Source organism: Lipotes vexillifer, unplaced genomic scaffold (assembly GCF_000442215.2).
Source record: "Lipotes vexillifer unplaced genomic scaffold, Lipotes_vexillifer_v1.1 scaffold426, whole genome shotgun sequence".
NCBI lineage: Eukaryota > Metazoa > Chordata > Mammalia > Artiodactyla > Lipotidae > Lipotes > Lipotes vexillifer.
The window spans coordinates 2,056,617-2,078,411 of record NW_006779491.1 but is presented as its reverse complement, the minus strand read 5'-3'; the positions used below and the strand labels follow the sequence as shown (position 1 = coordinate 2,078,411).

The 21,795-nt window shown below is 46.3% G+C and overlaps 2 protein-coding genes across 2 annotated transcripts in view; both read right to left on the bottom strand.

Moving 5' to 3' along the window:
* KIF22 (kinesin family member 22) overlaps positions 1-7,437 on the bottom strand; it is a 14,681-nt gene extending 7,244 nt beyond the window's left edge. The window contains exons 1-2 of the mRNA XM_007452741.1: positions 7,351-7,437; positions 529-724 (exon numbers count right to left, since the gene is read on the bottom strand). Of these exons, the coding sequence (XP_007452803.1) occupies positions 529-724; positions 7,351-7,435 (281 nt within the window). The 5' untranslated portion in view covers positions 7,436-7,437. The remainder of the gene's footprint in view (positions 1-528; positions 725-7,350) is intronic.
* Positions 7,438-17,256: 9,819 nt separating this feature from the next.
* On the bottom strand, positions 17,257-18,646 carry ZG16 (zymogen granule protein 16). Its single transcript, XM_007452834.1, has 3 exons — positions 18,592-18,646; positions 18,276-18,408; positions 17,257-17,575 (listed from the first exon to the last, which is right to left on the bottom strand). Exons 1-3 carry the CDS (start codon positions 18,644-18,646, stop codon positions 17,257-17,259), a joined length of 507 nt encoding a protein of 168 aa, XP_007452896.1.
* Positions 18,647-21,795: the final 3,149 nt, after the last annotated feature.

Sequence of the window (21,795 nt, the reverse complement as noted above, 5' to 3'; positions counted from 1 at the left end):
AAAAAAAAAAAAAAAAAAAAAAAAAAAAAAAAGATTCTCGGCAGATTTGACCTGCAGACTGTAGTTTGCCACCCTCTGGCCTAGAATAACAGGCCAAGGAGGCTGAACTTTAAATCTCCAAAGGAATTTTAAAGTAGCTGCCCTTGTGAGTTCTGTCCCCAAACACCACCCAGCTGTAGCCTGGGTTGGCTAGCTGGTCTGTGCTCCCCCAACCCTTCCCACACCTCCCCAAGACCCGAGGAGGGGCTCCCCTGCTTACCTTTGCTGCTCCTTCCCCACTTTGTGCCTATTTCCCCTGTAAGACCGTGAACGGCCCCCAGTCTTCCGCACAGTATCCTACAGAGAACCTATCACAGTGGGCACCTATGAACATTTTCTGAATGAACAAACGAAGGTGTGGCGAACAAAGCTGTGCTAAGGAAGGAGCAAGGATCCTGAGGGGGCAGGTCTGAGAAACTGTCTAGGCAAGTGATAGTGTGAGCAGGCCTAGAAGAGAGAGGATAGGAGGGAGAGTGGCCTGAACCCTACTGGTATTTGAGAGTCTCCTGGTGGTTCCTCCAGTTGGCAATCTCTAGAGAACAGCTGTCCAGGCCCCGTACACAGGGGGTATCATTTTCTCCAGCTGCTCCATCCACAAATGGCCGCAGTCGCACAGCTACCCTTACTCGAGCTGGAGGTGGGCGCCGGCCAGCTCCCACCTTGCTTAGCCGACAGCGACCGGCTCCTGGAAGAAGACAATTTTTAGGTGTGAAGTATGCTGGTAGCTTTGCTGAGAAGTAAGGGCAGGGGTCTTGGAGGAGGAGGTAGTTAACTTAGCTGACCCTTGAAGGATGAGTAGGGTCACTGCCAAGCATTCCAGGCAGAAAGAAAGGCACGTGCAAAAGCCTGGAGGTGTGAAAGCACGGCCCCCTTGGAGAACTGGTGAGGCAGGAGAACTGTGTGTTCTCTTGGTGAGGGCGAGCACAGAAGGGCAGGATGGAAGAAAAAGATGAATCAAATACATGGTCTCAGGCAGAGTGCAGTGGGGCGGGGTGGGGGAGGTTTGAAGGAGAGAGATTATCTATAGGCTGGGACTGTAAACCAGATCGCGTACTTAGCAAACGTTAACATTTACGAAGCACTGACTACATGCTAGGCACACTTTAATCTCCATGGTGTCACTGAGAGGTAGCTTCCGTTAGTCCCATTTTACCAGTGAAGACGCTCGTAGAGGCACAGCAGCTCTTCCAAGCACCTCAGTGTTTTATGCCTGGAGCCATGCGGCTATTACTTTATCTTGTATCATAATCTATATTGTGTCTTTTTGCTCTTCAGAGGAATAAGCAGAACAAAACTCCAGCATCTTAGTAGACTAGAGACCCCCGTAACCTTGACAACAGAGGCAGGGAAGGAGGCCTGGAGGCTGGGGTCCTGCGGATACCACTGGGAGGGCTGGGGGCCACAGCTCATTTCGGGGGAAGCTCTTTCTACCCTGGCCATGCTGTGGGTGTCCCCAAGCTTGGCCTCAGTTTCTATCCTACTTAGTAAGTAGGTCCAGTGGGGTGTAGACTGTAATGTATACACAAATAACCTGGAAGATCTAGTTAAAATATGAATTTGGCTTCAGTCCCTGGGGAGATGCCTAAGGTTCTGCATTTCTAGCAACTCCCAGGTGATGCTGCTACTGCTGGTGGGACACACTTTGATCAGTCAAGGTATAGCAGACCAGGACCTCATGGGGTTGTTCTAGGATTAAGAGTTGACATATGCCCCTATCTAAAATCAGTCAATGAACTACCTGACCTTTCTGTGCCTTTGTTTCTTACCTGGTTTATTATACATATAAATACATACATACATACATATGCCCCCCGCCAACCTGTTAATGATGGTTTTCTCTCAATGGGGGATTATGTGGGTTTATTTTCTATGTTACCCAGTTCTGTAATACTGTAATGTTTGCATTAAAAAATAATAATAATAATGACACTGTGGACATCTTTGGAAGGAATGAGGTTAAGAGGCAGACCCCAGTCCCTTTCTGTCCCAGCTCAGTTTGCAAAGACGCTAACATGCAATCATCTATGGTAAGATTTCTGTTTAGTTTGCTTCCCATAATTAAATCTAAGTCATTTGGCGGGGGGCTGGGGGGGGAATTATGAATTATTTTTATCACCAGAAAACACAGTTAAGATAAAACTAAAAAAAAAAAGTCTCTATTTCCGTGAGGATTGAATGGGCTGAAAAAAATCTTACGAGGAGGGTATTTCTCTATTTTATATTGGAGGATACCATACTATAACTCACAGCTAACAGCAGAATTCAAACCTAGATCTCATCTCTAAAAATCTGCTTTTAATGAGGATGTCGTATTGCCTCCCTGTGATGTACCAACTGGGTACATGGGAAAGTTCTTGGTAGCTCTGACTCTCTCCTTTTTTGCTGGTGGTAGCAGCTGGTTGTTGGGAACCACAGGCCTCATATAAGGCAAGAGGCTGGCCACACAGAAACAGCAGGACAAAAAGGTGGACAGACTAACCCTGGGAAGAACCTTATGCATAAGTAAGGTATACACATAGCAGACAGTCCATTCCAAAAACTGGGCCTTGGACTTCCCTGGTGGTCCAGTGGTTAAGAATCCGCTTTCCAATGCAGCAGACGCAGGTTCGGTCCCTGGTTGGGGAACTAAGCTCCCACATGCCGCAGGGCAACTAAGCCCGCACATCACAACTACTGAGCCCGCGTGCCGCAACTACTGAGCCCGTGTGCTGCAACTACTGAACCCGTGCACTCTAGAGCCTGCATGCCACAACAAAAGATTCTGCGTGCCGCAAGGAAGATCCCACATGCCGCAATTAAGACCCAACGCAGCCAAATAAATAAATATTAAAAAAACACAAAAAATGAGCCTCTGTTCCTTCATCTGACAAATGAAGCTAGTAACACCATTTCTCACTTTAAGGTTTACAAAGCACTTGGGCATCTAGTTTTCACTTGACCCTCATGGCAATCCTAAAAGTCAGAAGTAAGTAGAAACCTGCAGATGCACCTGTGCAGATAAGAAAGCTAAGAGGCAAAGAGGTTCACTGACTTGTCAAAAATGTGTGCAGGAGCCTCTCCTTTCCTATCTTTCCCAGGGTTTTTTTGGTGAGAACAGAGAAAGATGGCAGATACAGAAGCACTTAAGGAAGTTCAGTGATCAATACAAAGGGAAGGGGAAGTCTGGTGTTGAAGAAAGAGTATAGACTCTGGCTAGACAGAGCTGAATTTAAATTCCAGCTCTAACACTTATTAGCTTGTGACCCTGGGCAAGTGATTTAACATCCATATGCCCCAGTTTCCTTGTCTATAAAATGGGGTGGGGAGGGCCTGGGAAGAGTTTAACAAGGATTGAAAGAAGTAAAATGTCAACAGAGTAACTAGTACATAGTAAGCAGGTTGATAATAATTCAAGGTTGGAAAAAATTCAAGGTAAGATGGCCTGGGTTCTAATCCCAACTCTGCCACTTACAACTAACTAAATAACCTGGGGAAATGATTTTCCATTCCTGTGCCTCAATTTCTACACCTGTAAAAGTGGGAATAAATAAAAATAACTATTTGTTGGGCTGTTAAGGCAATAATAAGGTAATTCATGTAAAAGGGCTTAGCACAGCACTGGTACTTGATAAAAGCTCAGTAAATGTTTTATTATATATTCATCCATTTTCCAAATGAGGAAACGTCAGTATAGAGAGGTTAGCTAGGTTGCCCATAGTCAACAGCTAGCTAGTGACAGTTTCAGATGAAGGTCTAACTCCAAAGTTCATTATGTGATTCCTCGGGCCTTCTCAGCCCCTTCATCTTTGTATCCCCATGGGCCTTAGAGTCGGAGACAAGTTCCATCTACCAGCTGTGTGACCTTGGGAAGGCTTCTTAACCTCTTCAAGCGTTGGTTTTTGTTTGTTTGTTTTTGGATAGTTACCTTTTTTAAAAAAATTAATTATTTATTTTTGGTCGTGTTGGGTCTTCGTTGCTGTGCGCGGGCTTTCTCTAGTTGTGGAGAGCTGGAGCTACTCTTCCTTGCAGTGCGTGGGCTCCTCATTGCGGTGGCTTCTCTTGTTGCAGAGCACAGCCTCTAGGCGCATGGGCTTCAGTAGTTGTGGCACGTGGGCTCAATAGTTGTGGCTCAGGGAGCTTAGTTGCTCTGCGGCATGTGGGATCTTCCGGGACCAGGGCTCCAACCCGTGACTCCTGCATTGGCAGGCGGATTCTTAACCACTGAGCCACCAGGGAAGCTGAAGCCTTAGTTACTTGTTATAAAAATGACAGTGTCTACCCTCTTAAGACTGTGAGGAGTCAGAGAAATAATGTACATACAATGTTTAGCACAGTGCTGGCAGTAAGTACTCGGCAACATAAGCTATTGTTATTGTTATTATTACCCTCTTTCTCTTGCTACTCACTCCCCTCAAGGCAGCAACTCACTTCTGCCCTCAGCAGGGTCACCAATGACCTCCTTACTGCTAAATACAATAGGCAAGCTCAGTCCCCATCCTGTTTGACTTCGCAGCAGTATTCAACACCCTTGATCTGCTTTCCTTTGGGAAACTACTTTTCCCTTAGTTTCCCTGCCACCCACCAGCTCTCTATTCACTCCTTCTCAGTTTCTGCCAGTCTTAAATGTTTTTCCTAAACTCCTTCTATCCTCTCTCCAGATCAGGGTTGCTCAATTTCTGCACTAATGATATTGGGGGCTGGACAATTCTTTGGGGGTGGGGCCCCCTGTGCACTGTAGGAAGTGTAGCACATACCCCCCCTGCCCCACCAGTGTAACAACCAAAAATATCTCCAGACATCACAAATGTCCCCATGGGGAACAAAACTGCCCCTAGTTGAGAACCACTACTGACTGACTGATCATGAGCAAGGTCACCTGCTCTCTTGGCTTCAGTTACCGCCTCAAAGCTGATGACTCCTAATTGACACCTCCACACCACAGGCTCTCCTGAACTTCGGATCTGCATTCCCAGCTGTTGCCCTGACACCTCTTCTTACATGGTTCTCAGGTATTTCAAACTGCACCCATCTTAAACTGAATCCTTCCCCATCTCTCTGCAACCCCATCTTCCTTCTATGCTCTCTAATGTAAATAAATGGAACAAATCCCAAAGATGGGAGAGTCTTTCTTAACTCCACCTTCTCTCTCATTTCCCACACCAGTTCTTCATTAACATCTGTCAAGTCTACCTTTTTAAATGAGTCTACTTCTCTCCATCCCCACTGCACAATCTTTGCCAAGGTTGTCTTCATCTCAACAGCCTCCCAGCTGGTCTCCTTGCCTCCAGTCTCATTCCCTTCCAATCATTCTCCCTCCACTTCCTTCCTTGTATTGTAAGCTCTCAGTCACAATGAATTTCTTCAATCCCTACAACACACCAAGTTCTCTCACACCTTTGGGCCTTTGCATATGCTATTCTCTCTCCTTGGAATATCTTCCTTACCACACCTCCTGCCACCTCCCAAGCAATTGAGGTAAATCCTTACACCTTACTTCCTCTAAAAAAAACCCTTCCCTTGTAAAATTACTGCCCCATTAAGGCTCTGTTAGGTGTGCCCATGGCTCTCCATGGGCTCTCCATCCAAGCACTCATCACACTCCACTGTAACTGCATATTTGTCTGTCTTCTCCAAGTAACTGTGAACTCTGCTCACCTTTATATTCCCAATGCCAGGCACAGACTAGGCTCTCAGGGAATATTTGCTGAACAAATTAAGATCTGACTGACTAACATAAAACATTGGCTTGTTCGTTTCCTGTTTTCTTCATAAAAGTGGCCACTGCCATTCTTGCCTCAAAGCTCACAGTCCAGGGGAGGACAGATGGAGAATCACATGCACACATCTGCCAATGGTCTATCCCTTTCATCATAAAAGCAACTTCAAGGTTGGGCAAAGCTAGCACTTCTAATTATTTCTCCTAATTTTCCCCTCTCCCACAATTCCCAAGCTTCATTCAACTTAACTCTTCTTTTACTGATGAGGAAATTGAGCCAAAGAGAGCATATTTGGCCTCTCTTTACATCATAAAAAAGAAATCGATCATTTGGTGGTCTTTTCATCCCACCAAAGCCTGGCAAACTCCTATCCAACCTCCGAAACCCACTTCAAATATCACTTCCTTAATGAAGTCTTCCCAGAATACCCAAGGGTTTACTTCAGCTTCTGCGCTCCCTATAGCAGGTTATACATAGCTCTCGTTGCTTTTCATGCTATAGATTTATATGACTATCTACTGAAACAGACTGTAAGCTCCTCTAGGGAAGGGACAATGTTCATTCAAGCATTTTTATGATATCTACTGTGTACCAGACACAGTGGGTCTTACAAGGGTGAGGGGGTGTTTTGCTCAGACAGCAGGAATATCATGTGCTTGGGCATAATGGTCAAGGGCAGAGGCTCTGGAATCAGACTGCTTGGGTGTGAATTCAGACCCTAATATTTACTAGTTGTGTTAACTTTGGGCAAGCTTTTTAACCCATCTATGCCTCAGTTTCTTCATCTGTAAAACAGGAACAATAACAGCAAGCCACCTCATAGCATTGTGTGGAGATTAAATGATTCATCACCATAAAGTACTTACAACTGTGCCTGGCACCTACCAAGGGCTCGGCATGTGTTTGACATCCTACTAGATAGCTGTTTCTTCACAGGGGCTGACAAACACTAAGGTCTCAAATAAATTACTAAGGTGACCATTATAATCACTGGTCAGAATTCAGTCTACAGGAAGAGAGCAGAACAAGATTCTGAATGTCCTAACAGCCTTTCCAACCCTAAAATAGCGCTGACTGCCAAGGCTAGAGCGTAAGGAGACAAACAGTCCCTTATTTCCCTTTGCTGTGATCCCAGCACATCCTATGCTGTCAGCTCACCCAGCTGCAGCCCGTCTGAAACTCTTACCTCTCTCAGGGATCTCCCTGCACCCAAACAACACGTCATACATGAACCCTTCCCCCAGAGGCGCATCCAGCTCCCTTTTGTCCCTATGGTTAGAGTATTAGCTACTCTTCGCTCGCTTTCTCTTGTAATCTGAGATGGGTCATTGTCCCCATTTTACGAAGAAAACTGAAGCTCACAAGGGAAAAGTGCGCTGGGCTCAAAAGTGCGCCGGAACCAGGTCTCAACCCGGGTCTACTGATCTGCGTCGACAGCAAGAAACAGTGAGGAGGAAGCAGCCTACGACTCCCATACTCCCAGCTCCCCCCCCAGCCGCCCGCCCCCGCGCTATTCCTGGGTCTCCCGGACAACTCGCGGAGCCGGGACCGGACTCCGACCTATCGCCCCACAAGTCTCCAGACCACGGCACCCACCCTGCCCGGGCTCGCGTACCCGAGGTCACCGCCGCCATCTCGCGTCGCCTCCGCGCCGGGACCCCCACGTCCATCCTACTCCTTCCTTGGGCCCGCCTCTCCATTCGAATTTCCCGCTGCCCCGCCCTCTTTCCCGGGATCCACCAATCACGGCTACTTGCCGCCGGAAGTCTCAGCTTGTGCCTCGCCCCTATTCCGCCCTCTAGGGCTCGCCTCCGGGTCCTGCAAGAAAATGTTTCCCCCGGAGTAGAATGCATACGCGCACGTCGGCTACGCGGCCGTTGACGTCCGACTGGCGCTCCCGCGCAAACTCCGGAGCCCGACGCGTTGGCGACAGTGGCCGTCAGGGGAGCTGCTGAGCGCCGCGCGGCACTGGGTTTCTTTTACCTTCTGCGTTTCGAGGCATAGATTTGCGTTAAGTGTAGAGTTTTCGCCTCATTTTTTTACCCCCTCAAATAACTACGAATTTTGGTACGAATCAAGCAGAGGGTGATCGAAGGCACTTCATCGATTTATCCAAAAATTTCTCTGAACTGAATACAATTTTTGCTATTCTAGTGGCATAATTAGACACATTATGGGAATAAGGAAGATGTTCGCGGAAATGGGATTATTCTAAACGACTAGTAGTGGTCTTCGGTTTTACAATTTCTTGCTTCAGAAGTTGTTTCTCGCGCTTGTGAGGCGGGAATTGTTTTGTGGATTTGGGGACTTGCCCTCAGGACAAGTCAACGGTGCTTTAATTGCTTTAATTTAACGGTAATTTAATTTTAATGTCTGGTCACTATTTTAGGTCAGGCCCAGGCTGGATTGTGGACAATCACGCTGCACTCACCTCTTGCTGAGCCCACAGCCAGTCTGGGGTGCAGAGGCCAGGTGACATTTGTGTCCCCTTATGTCGCATGTCTGAGCCGAGGAGAACAGCTCGGATGTTCTTTACTTTGTAACTCAGCACTCAACACGTCGGAGTGAGGGTTAAAGCATGGCTCGGTCTGTTAGTTAGTCAACTTCACCCTTGGTCCCATGTCCTGTGGGTTTAGTTGTCTGTTAAGTAGTTCCCTATCCCTTCTGGAAGCTAACCAGGGATGATCATCCCATCTTTGAGCTCCTGGTAGGGCCCTGATTTAGACATTATGTCCAGCCTATCAAAAAACAAATATTAGACCAGTGGTTCTCAAATTTGGGGGGCTTGGGATCCCTCTGAATTCTTAAAAACTGAGGCCCCAAAGATCTTCTGTTTATATGGACTTTATTTATCCATATTTACTGTGTTAGAAATGCATACAAGTTTAAAACATGTATTAATGCACTTAGAAATTACAGAAACAAATATGTAGAGACAGAAAGTTGATTAATGGTTGCCAAGGGATGGTAAGGGGTTGATGAACCGGGACTGTTGCTAATAGGTATGGAATTTCTTTTGGGGGTGATGGAAATGTTCTGGAATTAGACAGTGGTGATAGTTGCACAACATAGTGAATGTACTAAAAACCACTAAAATGTACACTTACAAATGGTAAGTTTTATGTTATGTGAATTATATCTCCATTAAAAAAATTGCCAAAAATTACAATAACAAACCCATTACGTAGAACATAGAAAACATTTTAATTTTAAAAATGACTATTTTCCAAAGCAAAAAAATAGTAACAAGAGTGGCACTGTTTTACATTTTTACAAATCTAATGTCTGATTCAAGACAAAATACCAGGATTCTCATGTCTGCTTCTGTAGTCAGTCTGTTGTAATATCACACATATCATATAACCTCTTGAAAACTCGGCAGTATACCCAAGGAAGAATGCAAGGGAAAAAGTCAAATGGCATCTCAGTTTTATTATGAAAATAATTTTGACCTTGAAGACCTCTGAAAGTGTCTCAGGGATCTCCAGAATTTCCAAGACCACTCTTCGAGAGCTATTAGATGATTAGCAGTTTGGTCTTCCCTGCGCTTTACACAGGGGCTTTTCATGTTTTCACATTTGTTGCCAGTTCCCAGATATTTGGTAAGTTACCTGCCAGAAATAGTGGAAAGAGCATAGGTCAGGGAGTCAGGGCTTCTGAGGTTGAAAAAATAGCTTATGTACGGGGCTTTGTTGCCAGGCCGCCTGGGGTAGAGATATTTAGCCTCTTTGTGCCTCCATTTCTTCAGCTCTTGAAAGGGAATAATGGTTGGATCTGCTTCCTAGGGATCTGCATCTGCCTAGTGGAAATTAGGATTGTTAAACAACTGATATTCAAAGAGAATAAGATAATTCCGTTCACAGTGTTCAGTTGTAGTGTGCTAGCCACTGTCTTAGGTGGTGGGGATACCATGGTGAACAAGAAGACAGATGTGGTTCTTATTTTCCTGGAGTTAATTTTTTTCGTGGGGGAGATGGGTGTGGGGCTGGGTGATGGTGACAGACAATAAACAAAGAATTATAAGGGAAGGGTATCAAGATCTGCATCTGCCTGGTGGAAATTAGGGTTGTTAAACACCTGATATTCCAAGAGAAAGAAGCAGTAATTAAAAAAAAAAAACAAACTTCCAAACTAGATCCTTAAGTAGCAAAGGAGAGCAGAGGAAAGTTGAATACAAGAGCTTATGCCATAAAAATTGGAAAGAGACTAGTGGATGAAGCAGATAATTCTGTCCTTCAAGCCTGGGAAGGTTAAATGAGGGTCATCTGGGACAGCAGGCATAGCAACAGTGATGAGGAAGAGAATGCGGGCTGGAAAAGAGAGAACCAGACTTGGGGGGCGAGGTGGAGAAGGAGTCCTCAGATAATAGAGCACCATGGGTGTCCAAGAAACCATGCCAGTCTCCCCCATGTGGACACCCTTTCCTTCATTTCACGTACAATTAATTATATAAGAGCCACGGGCGGGGGGGGGTGGGTGGGCACTACCCAGAGGAGTTCCTGGGGGTCCGGCCGAGCTGTACACAGGCCCTTTCCTAAAGGCACTGAGGTCACCTTTGGTGGCTGCTGTGCATGGGCAAGTTTGCTGTGCTCACTGGAATGATGAGGCTTGCTCTGCAGAGGTTGTCTTGAGAAGACAAAAAAGAATATTAACGTTTAAAACAAAACAAAAGATTGTAATCTCTAGAGCAGGTATTCTCAAAATGGGGGTCCCTGGTCTCTATAAAGTTAAAACTATTTTCTTAACAATACTAAGATGTAGTTTGCTTTTTCACTCTTATTCTCTCATGAGTGCAAAGGCTACATGATATGTAATAACAGATTGAATGCAGAACAAGCTGAAATAGTCTGTGGTGACAAAGTCAGAAAAGTGATTTGCCTCTTGAGAACTGGGGGCAGGAAGTGGCTGGGAAGGGCCCAGAGGGAATTTTCTGGGGTGATGGTAATGTCCTATATCTTGATAGTAGTTTGGGTTACACAGGCATATGCATTTGTCAAAACTCGTGTGTGGAAGCATGACATGATTTCCCAACTGTGTGGTCCTCATATTGGCATTCCTTGTAAGATTTTGTTTCTAAGATATTTGAAAATCAAGGACGTGTGAAAAATGCCCGGGGTTTTAACATCAGAAAGACCTGAGTTTAATCCTGATTTTGCTACATACTATGTTTGTGACTTTGAACAAGTATAATAACAACATTTAGCAGAGTGCCTGGTACATCACAGGCACCTAATAAATACTTGTAATATGACCAAGTGAAGTAATGTAATTTTTCTTAGCTCTAATTTTGTACTAAGGATAACAGATCTCATTTTCATTTGCCCTACTAAGATTCATAGTGTTTCTGGGTGAATTTCCTTTGGATGGCAAACTGAAGCAGAAAATTGGAACAAAAAGTTTCTTTTTGCTTGGATTTGCTCAGTTATTAAATACTAATGGGGAATAGGCAAGGGTGTAAGTTTGGGGGGAGGGGACACAGTGACCTCTGACATCTGTCCCTGTGACTCTCATCACCTACAAACATATCAACTGCCTTCTGTCTTGGTGACTTCATCTGAAAAATGGGAACAGTGCTACTACTTTCCAATAGAATTGTAGTCACAATTAAATGAGGTAATTTTGAAGAGTACCAAACTTATAATGGATGCTCAATAAATGTTAGTTGTCTCTTCCATTTTTCATCTCTCCCTACTGTTTTCCCTGAAATAGATAAACATGTATGACATGTTAACATGTAAACATATTAATATTGTCTTCCTACCTGAAGTCATCCTTAATGTTCTTTCATATAGCCTATGTTAATAATTGGTCTGGGCTTCCCTGGTGGCACAGTGTTTAAGAATCCGCCTGCCAATGCAGGGGACACGGGTTCGAGCCCTGGTCTGGGATGATCCCACATGCCACGAAGCAACTAAGCCCGTGTGCCACAACTACTGACCCTGCTCTCTAGAGCCCGCGAGCCACAATTACTGAAGGCCCCGTGCCTAGAGCCCATGCTCCGCAACAAGAGAAGCCACCGCAATGAGAAGCCCGTGCACCACAACAAAGAGTAGCCCCCCCTCGCCACAACTAGAGAAAACCCATGCACAGCAACCAAGACCCAACGCAGCCAAAAATAAATAAATAAAAATTTAGGGGAAAAAAAAATTGTTCTGTATTTGCTGTCTTTCCCCAGCACATACAGGTCCACATTCATGATAACACCAAGAATTGCACACTTTCATTGGCTAGACTTGAATTTTTTGGACCAAAAACTTTCTTGAAATCCATGAGCTGTAGCCTAAAAGGGAGTCTTCTGTTACTAGAGAATTGGTTCTGTTGGGATGGTTGTTTAGGGATTTGACCTCAGCTGTCTCCTGGATGACTGCATCAGCTTGTGCAGGTTGAGGCCTCTCTATTCTTGGGGCTGCTCAAGAGGCCTGGCCCTGTGTTCCCTTGACATGGCTCTCCCTGTTGCGCTCTGCAGTGGGAGCTTGGGGACTCACTATGTATATCAAATCATCACTTTGTACACTAAATATGTTACAATTTTTATTTGTCAATTATATTTTAATAAAGCGGTAAAACTTTTTTGAAAAATAAAATGAAGTTACTAAAAGTGTAGGTTTTGATAACCTAATAACGTATTCTGAAGGGAAAAAAAGAGAGCCCAAGTGAGGTTTCCCTGAGGAAGAAGAAATTCCACCTGTAGACTGCAACATCTCCTCCTGCCTGGAAGTTTCCAGATTGCTGGCCTGCCCTACAGATTTCAGACTTGCCTAGCCAGCCTCCACAGCTGCATAAACCAATTATTTGCAATAAATCTCTTTATGTATATATGTACATATATCTCTTTGTGGTTCTTTCTCTTGTGGAACCTGACTGACACAGCAAGTAACTTTACTTATTTAACTGAACAAGTAAAGGCTAGGTGTTAACTCCCTCAAGTTTCACTCTTTACCTACTCCACATACAAACTAACCTATACCTTCACTCTATTTTCTTCTCTCTTAAAGTTTCCTGCTCCAACACCTACATAAAGCATCCTTGCCAATCTCTTCTGAGACCTTGCTCCATCGATTATCTCCTCTTTCCTCCACAAATATTACTTACATAATTTTCTGCCTTTCTAGAGCCAGACTTCTTGAGATATTCAATTCTTGCCGCTGTATTTCCTCACTTCCCGTTCCTTCCTTAACCAATTGCAGCCTGGCTCCAACTTTCAGGTTCCAGCCAAAACTTTCTTTGTCAAGATTATAAATGACCTTCTGATTGCCAAAGCTAAAGAAACTGAAGTCTGTCCTTTTCTTGACTTCTCAGAGGCATTAACCACTCCTTGAAATTTCTGTCTTGCCTTTGAGTGCATCACTCCTCCTTCCCTTCACCTCCGAGACCACTCCATTCTCTGTTTCTTTAACTGATTCTTCTTCTTCGGACCAACTGTCAAACTCTGGTGTTACCCAGTCCTCTCTGGCTTCAGCCTTTCATCATTTTATATGCCTACAGTTTCCCTGGGTGACTTCTTCCATACCCATGACTTGAACTTCATTATCTATGTGCTGGTGACTCCTGAATCTAAGCCCTATATCAAACTCATATCAAAGCTTTATTCCCAAATATCCCTCTGCCCAGTGTTGGATCCAGACATGTCCCCATTCCAGAATGTGCCACAGATACATCAAAACTCAATGGGGGGGGCTTCCCTGGTGGCGCAGTGGTTGAGAGTCCGCCTGCCAATGCAGCGGACGCGCGTTCGTGCCCCGGTCCGGGAAGATCCCACATGCCGCGGAGCGGCTGGGCCCGTGAGCCATGGCCGCTGAGCCTGCGCGTCCGGAGCCTGTGTTCCGCAACGGGAGAGGCCACAACAGTGAGGGGCCCACGTACCGCAAAAAAAAAACAAAACAACTCAATGGGGGAACTTCCCTTGTGGTGCAGTGGTTAAGAATACGCCTGCCATTGCAGGGGACACAGGTTCAAGCCCCGGTCTGGGAAGATCCTACATGCTGCGGAGCAGCTAAGCCTGTGCGCCACAACTACTGAGCCTGCTCTCTAGAGCCTGTGTGCTACAACTACTGAGCCCGTGTGCCACAACTGCTGAAGCCCGCACGCCTAGAGCCTGTGCTCCGCAACAAGAGAAGCCACCGAAATGAGAAGCCTGCACACTGCAATGAAGAGTAGCCCCCGCTCGCTGCAACTAGAGAAAGCCCGCTCGCAGCAACAAAGACCCAACGCATCCAAAGGTCCGGGAAGATCCCACATGCCGCGGAGCGGCTGGGCCCGTGAGCCATGGCCGCTGAGCCTGCGCGTCCGGAGCCTGTGTTCCGCAACGGGAGAGGCCACAACAGTGAGGGGCCCACGTACCGCAAAAAAAAAACAAAACAACTCAATGGGGGAACTTCCCTTGTGGTGCAGTGGTTAAGAATACGCCTGCCATTGCAGGGGACACAGGTTCAAGCCCCGGTCTGGGAAGATCCTACATGCTGCGGAGCAGCTAAGCCTGTGCGCCACAACTACTGAGCCTGCTCTCTAGAGCCTGTGTGCTACAACTACTGAGCCCGTGTGCCACAACTGCTGAAGCCCGCACGCCTAGAGCCTGTGCTCCGCAACAAGAGAAGCCACCGAAATGAGAAGCCTGCACACTGCAATGAAGAGTAGCCCCCGCTCGCTGCAACTAGAGAAAGCCCGCTCGCAGCAACAAAGACCCAACGCATCCAAAAATAAAAATAAATTTATAAGAAAAAAAAAAACCCTCAGTGGGTCCAATGAACCTATCTACAAAACAGCAACAGACTCACAAACAGAGAACAGACTTGTGGTTGCCAAGGGGGAGGGGTCGGGGAGGGAAGGACTGGGAGTGTGGGGTTAGCAGATGCAAACTATTATATATAGGATGGATAAAAAACAAGGTCCTACTGTATAGCACAGGGAATTATATTCAATATCCTGTGATAAACCATAAGGAAAAGAATATAAAAAAAAGAATGTGTGTAACTGAGTCACTTTGCAGTACAGAAGAGATTGGCACAGCATTGTAAATCAACTATATTTCAAAACTCAATGGGTCCAAAAGCTAATTAACTTTTCTTTTGTATTCCCCATCTCAGAGAGTAACAGTCTTCCCAGTTTCCCAAGCTACTAACATGGTAGTTCTGCTAGGTTCTCCTTCACTCACCCTCGTGCATTCAGTTATCAAGTTCTTCTGAGCCTATCTTCCACCTCAAATCTCTCAAATTCTTCCCTTTTCTCTTTTCCTTATATTACTGTCTTTGTATAGACATCATTTCTGATCTAGAACTAGTCTCTTAACTATTTTCGTATCTCATCTTGCTTTACCTTTAGTCCATTTTCCCCACTTATACCAGGAAAATTATATATTCTTCTAAATCTTATCAATCCCCTGGGCAAAGTTTTCAGTGGCTCCCCGCAACTCATAAGATAAAGTTTAAATAGTTCAGTATGATATTCGCGGTCCCTGCCTTTCCGTGAGGCTTCATCTTTGGCCCAATTGTGCTTTGCATTTTACCTGTACTGAACCACTTGTAGTTCTCATATCTTCATATTTCTGCATAAGCTGGGCCTAGTACTGTTCCCCTACACCACACACACACACACACACACACACACACACACACACACACACACACACACAGAGTCTTCCCTGACCTCCCAGAGAAAGTTAGCCTTCTTTTTGGCTCCTTTAGCATCCTATGAGAAACACCTTTGTTATGGCACCAATAAAACAGTTTGACTAGAGGGAAAGAACCAGATCCTAGCAGGGGATATTTGGTAAATGTGTGATTAGCTTAATTCAGCAATTTTAAAGCTTAAGTTTTTAAGTAAGGGGATATTTTCTTCAATCATAATCTCCTGCCAAAACCTAATGTGTAGACTAGATAAGAGCCAGCAATCCCTTCCCTTAGTCCCCTTGTGCCATGCTGCCTCTGAGGTGCCAGTGCCTTAAGTGGGCATAGTGTGAAAACAGAGGCTTTCCTACAGTTGACCAGATATCTGATCTGTCAAAAGTCTGTCAGATTCAGCCATAAAAAGGACTGAAGTACTGATACATGCTATAACATGGATAAAACTTGAAAATATTATGTTAAATGGAAGAAGCTAGACATAAAAGGCCACATTGTTGTATAATTTGATCTGTAAGAAATGTCCGGAATAGGCAAATCCATAGAGACAGAAAGTAGATGAGGGTTACCAGGGCCTGGGGGAGAGGAGAATGGAGAGTGACTACTTAATGGGGATGGGGTTTCTTTTGAGTTAGTAAAAGTATTCTGGGATTAGAGAGTGGTGGTGGTTGCACAATTTGTGAATATACTAAAAACCTCTGAATGGCACACTCTAAAAGGGTGAATTTTATACTATGTGATTTATATCTCAATAAAAATATAATTACAGTGGCATAGTATTCCATTCCATGGAATTGAGAGAAATAAAGGAATTTTTATAAAAACAGACTAGGCATAATTTTGTGTAATGTTAATATTTCTTTATAAAATTACATGTGCATAACTGTTATCTTCGTCTAATTGTGAAGAAATGTGACTGGGATTCTCTGGGATGTGTATAAACTTATTGGGAGCAGTGAGTAAGTTCCCCCGCCCCCAATTGCCACCACACACACAAAAAAGAAAACAAACAAAATACTGTCAAAAATTTAGGACCGGGAGCTAGAGTCCTAAGAATTATTTCCAAAGCAACTTTGTATCCTTGCTCAATCTATCCAGTCACCCTAATGCTTCCTCTGGACTCTAACCAGCCCCTTCTCTTCATGGAAACCCATGATGGAAATCTCTACCCCCCCACCCCCCCACCTTGGGATGCCCTTGTTTTGAGGGTAATATTGGCAGAGTGGAAGCTGTTGAGGAGGTGGTGGCTTCCTGAGGAAAGAACTGCGGTCTGAGAGAGCTGAGCAAGGACACCAGGGCTTATGAGTAAAGGTGAGGAGGAACTAGGCTGGGGTAATAGGCAGAACCCTTGGCAGGAACTTAGGCTAAATTTTGGGAGTCAGGTGGGTTCTGGGAAATAACAAAGGATGATGGCTCAGGCCACCCACGTACAGTGAGTGGGGTAAGGTCAGGAGAGTGAGGTTAACAGCCTTTGGGTGGAGAGGCACTATCTCAAGGGGAAGACAAAGGGCAGAAAAGGGCTGGAGAGTGGAACATCTGGGGTTTTCGCAATAAGCCACAACTAGGTCTTACCTTCAGCCTTAGAACTCCAGCTTGGGTAAACACTTGAAAAAAAGAATTGGTGCAGCCCAGAATCTTATCTCCTCTTAATAAATTATGAAGAAAAGCCCAGGATTCTTACACCTCTCTCCCTCATCCTCCCACTCTTCCCCAGATTGACGTCTGACAACTAGCCAGAAATGAGACTCACACATCCATACCCAGAGTCAAGAGGTGGATCCCAGCTGCAGGCACCCATACACACACTTTAGCCATGCCCTTTTATTATTTTTTTTATTGAGACAGGTGGATGGTGGTTAGTGGTGAGGGGTTCCCATACCCCCACTGCAGTGTTGCAGGACAGCTCAGCAGTTCTCGTGTTCACTGGGGTAGACACCCCAGTGGAAGCCAATGGCATTGATAATGGATTGGCCAGATCGGCCACTGATGAATCGTAGCACAGTGTTGGGGTGCAAGGGGACAGCTTTGAAACTCTTGCCTCTGTCTTTCCCAAAAGTCAAGAAGCGGGACTTGTCAGTCACAAAGACCAGCTTTCTCAGGTAGCTCTTGTACTTTCCCGACACCTGGACCACTGATTCCCCAGGGTACAGGGAGATCTCTTTCAGCTTTCCCAACTTGCCACCCACGTAATCGCTCCACACCTTGCCGTAGCGCACCTGGAGACTAGGGGCAGGGGTGAGGAGGGAAGGAAGGGAGACACTGAGTAAGGTGATCAGAATTCAGGACCTCTTGGCCTACAGGCTGAGACCTTCAGACTAGTGACAGGGATGACAAACCCCCTGCCAGTCCCACAGAATGTGAGGGTTGGGTAAGCCCTTGGAGATCATACATGGAACTTCAACTCCTCATTTTGCTGACAAACAGGCTCACAGAGGGAAAACAACTTGCCCAGAATCACCCAGACAGTGAATATCAGAGCTTGACTTTGAAGTCTACACTCCCACCAGGCCCCCACCCCCTACTTGAAAGAAGAAAAGGGATTTTTCAAACATCTGAAAGGCTCCGATGAAGGAAGAGACTTGTCCATGCTGTGCTAGGATACAAATCCAGGATCAGAAGGATAAAGTTTTGGGAGAGCCATCAAGCAAAGATGGAGCATGCCAGAGGGGATTTAAACCTTGGGCTGGGGACAACTTCCAGGTCCCTCTGAGTTGATGGTATATGATTTACCCAAGATCACAAGTGTGGGAGTGTTAGGGGTTTCGACAGCACAGGTCTCAAATCCAAGTCCTCTAATAATTTTTCCATATCATGTTATCCCTGTGACTTGATTGAAACAGATGTGACCCAAAGTGACTGAGAAATTCACAATTTAGTAAGGTCCTAGAAGGTCCCCAAACCACAGAAACGCAAAGAATCTTACCCTATGATGTAGTAGCTGTTAACTCGGACACGAATGGCAGTGATGGGGCCATCCAGCTGGTTTCCAGAATGGGAGAATCGCTTTCCTCCAAGGCCTCCATACTCTCCACTGAAAGAGGAGGAGTTGGCCTGAACTGGAGGGAAAGGAGGAGTTGGGGGGAGAAATCCCCTGAGAGCTCAGTTTCTCCCCACCACCCTTATTCCCCCCACAACTCAGTTCCCACCACCCCAAGTCAGCCACTGACAGCCTTGGCCACCAGCAGTACAGGAAGCTGCTTCCCCTGACTCTAGTGCTGGGCTCCTGGTTTCTCACTTACGCTTACTGGCAGAGGCTGATGCACAAAGAAGGGCAAGAAAAGCAACGGTCAGCATCCTGGGGCTGGAGTGGGAAGAAAGGAGAAAGTGAACGTTTACCCTTATCCCTCCAGATATCATTTACCCAGGCACCCCTGATCTCCAGTTGAGGCTCGGGTTTCTTGGTCCTTCAACTCAGACCTCATCCACCCAGTCTTGGTCTTAGAAAGAACTGTCCACACTCTCCAGTCCTGCTTGTCACAAATACTGTCTTATGTGTCCTCAATCCCTCTGCCTCTCTCCGGTCTGGCTACAGCCGATCCTCCTCTTCCCTCCCAAGCCAGAAGATCAATCCTGACCTTCTATCTGGATTAAGCTGTGTCAAGCCCTGTTTCCTCCTGGCACAAAGCAGGAAAGGAGTTTTCTAAAGAAGTGGAGGACATCTCCAAATCCTAGAGATGGTTGAGCTTATCAAACCAGGAGTCAGAGCAAAACTTAACTGGAGTAGGCCTGTGGTAGATTGGCCCAGTCTGTGGGACATCTGGGGCATAGTTTAAATTCCTAGTTTCATCCTCGTCTCAAAGCAGAAGGAAAGGAGCGTTTTTAGCCGTGTGTCTCTGGGTCACTTGGAGAGTGAAGGTGGTGATAGAAGAAACAGCCAACAGCACTGTCTGAGCAGTTCTGGTGCAGGTGGGATAGACCGAGAAGTTGGAGAAGAAATCGGAACCAGCTTAAGATAGGAGATCCCAGGCACCTGGGCTATTTGTCATACCTCCTTCTCCACTAACACAAATCTGGCCGTAGGTGTATCCCAGGTGTCCCCAGTCCTTCAGCTGAGATCCAGATATCCTTACACCTAAGACTAGCTCACACCCAGACGCCCCGGTTAGCTGACACGCAGGTCTCCCCAGCCATTCAATCCAGGAAGCCTCTTTTTCAGCTCAGCGTGAATCCCCTTTAATTCAAATCCAGGCATCCCTGTCACCCCTCAGCCCACACCTCTGTCACCCCTCACCTGGCGCTTTCAAGTGCAAAGTAACCCCCTGGAAACTTCCAGGTCTTTTATACCTCGTCCAAGCCCTCCCCCTGCTCTTTATTGCGTGAACCTCACCTCCTGAGCAAACATGATCAAACTCTTAAGGTCAGTTGTCAGGCAGGGTCTGGAACATCTTATCCTGCCCCAAAGGTTACAGGTGGCAGGGTAGGGTCAACTCTGGACCAAAGCCCAGATCTCAGGAGAGGCAGAATAAACTTGAGAAAAGATCACCAATCGAAGGGCCAGCTGCTTTGGGTGGGCAAACTTCCTAATCACCTCTGGGTGTGGTCCAAGGTTCTCCTTCCCCTATTTGGTTTCTGCTGGTGCCCTCACCTGCAATCTGCCATCTTTCAGGATAAACATTGTCCTCTGCAGGTATTTGAAATATAGATTCTCCTGGAAAGGGATTACACTCCCAACACCTTATACTTAGGAATGCCTACTATTTGCCAGACACTTTTTTTCTCTCCCCTTATATTTTATATGAAAAAATCCAGAGTATAGAAAAGTTGAAAGAATTGTACAGTGAACATCCCTATGCCCACCATGTAGATTCTATCTTAATATTTTGCTGTACTTTCTATTTTTTCCATTCATCCATCCTCGATCTGTCAGACTCTTCACGAACTTTTTCTCTCTGAGAACGGTGACTTCAGGCCGCAGGACACCTGGAGATCCCCCTCCCTGGAACAGGTAGAGTCAGAGCAGCGGGCAAGTGGGAAGCTGAGGAAGTAAAAGCAGACAGGTCCTCCCCTGGGGGCAGTTCTGGGCCCTCAGGACTCCTGGGCGCCATAGCTGAATCTTCCTGGGTCTGTAGCCCACACAGGGCAATGGCTCCCTCCTGTAGGTCTGAACCTTCCGCAGGGTTGGTGTCATCGATTTCTTCTCTTTGCCAGCCCTTCTCTTCTGGGGCCCCTCTAGGACTGGCCCTCTGACCCACTGTGTCAGCAGGGCAGAAAGACAGAGCCCAAGGAGGGGCTGGAACCCTTAGCCTTGGTTAGTAATGATCAGGAGCGTGGCATTCGGAGTACCCCACCCCCTTATAGGCTCACCATCTGGGACTGAGGACTCGTCCCAGGAAACACAGGGAGCCCCACCCTGAGGAGCCGGAAGTAGGGTGGGGCTTCTGGCAGGGAGATTCCGGGAGCTAGGAGGGCAGCCAAGGATGGACTGTGTGATCTCCCCTCTCCAACCTTCTGCATGTCCAAAACGAGCACATCCTGGTGACAACTTTCACTTCATTCCAGCCATTTTGTTCTCTTATGGCTTTTGTCCTTTCTTGTGCTTGCCTTTCTTTCCTGATTCTCTCTCCTTCCTTTAATGTCTTGATCTTTCCCTGACATCTCTTGCCCTGAGGTTTTCCCTTTATATTCTCTCTTTCTTGGTGCCTCTTCTCTTCTTTGTCTCTTCATCTCTCCCAAGCTCTCTCTCTAACTCCTCCCCCTCTCTCCTCTCTCACTGTCATCTGTCTCTTCTTCTTTAATAGGAGCACATCACAGCGTCTGTGACCAAACACAGGGAATCAAAGATGGCAGCTCAGGGAGGTCTGAGGTGAACACCTTGGGAAAACACCCTCACATTTCCATGACTGACACATCTGGAACCCTCAGAATAGAGGCTCCTACACTTGTCATAGGTTCAGTTTCATGCCGAGATCCAGAGTCTCCTCCGTGCCTGCAGACTGGTCCCTGGGTTCCGGGCAAAAGTTCCTGAGTCCCCTTTCCAGAGGGACAGAGATACCCTTCCTCCAGTGGGAGGGGTCTCAGGGTTCATCCTCTGTCGTCCTGGAGACAAGGAAGGCCACTGTGTAGCTAGTGCTGCTACATCTTAGAGTTTTTGCTCTGATGCTGTGCCTGAGGATCCAAAAGGAAGAAGGTGAAGGCCCTGGGACACCAGGCCCCCCTCTGCTTCCACCTCATTAGCTCCTATTTAAACTAGTTCACATTTAACCCATGTGTCAGCTGGGTGCCTACCTGCCCCAGTCCCTATAAGCAGTGGAAGGTACCCCTGCTCCAGTGCTACAGGCAGGGAGAGTCCAAAGCCTTCCCAAGCTTTCCGCTATCAGAGGCAACTTACACTCACTGACTCCTCTGCCCCTTTAGCAAAGCGACTAACTCAGCCCATGTTTATGGAGCATCTCTATGTTGGAGGCACCACCCCAGATGCTGGAGAGATAGTAAGGAGGAAGAGC

Bases quoted from the DNA above. Each gene is read 5' to 3' on its own strand.
- ZG16 (XM_007452834.1), bottom strand. From the start codon at position 18,646: ATGCTGACCGTTGCTTTTCTTGCCCTTCTTTGTGCATCAGCCTCTGCC. The intron at 18,409-18,591 runs GTAAGTGAGAAA...CTTTCCCTCCAG, and splicing joins ATCAGCCTCTGCCAGTAAGC to TTCAGGCCAACTCCTCCTCT. The intron at 17,576-18,275 runs GTAAGATTCTTT...CCCTGCCCCTAG, and splicing joins AACAGCTACTACATCATAGG to TCTCCAGGTGCGCTACGGCA.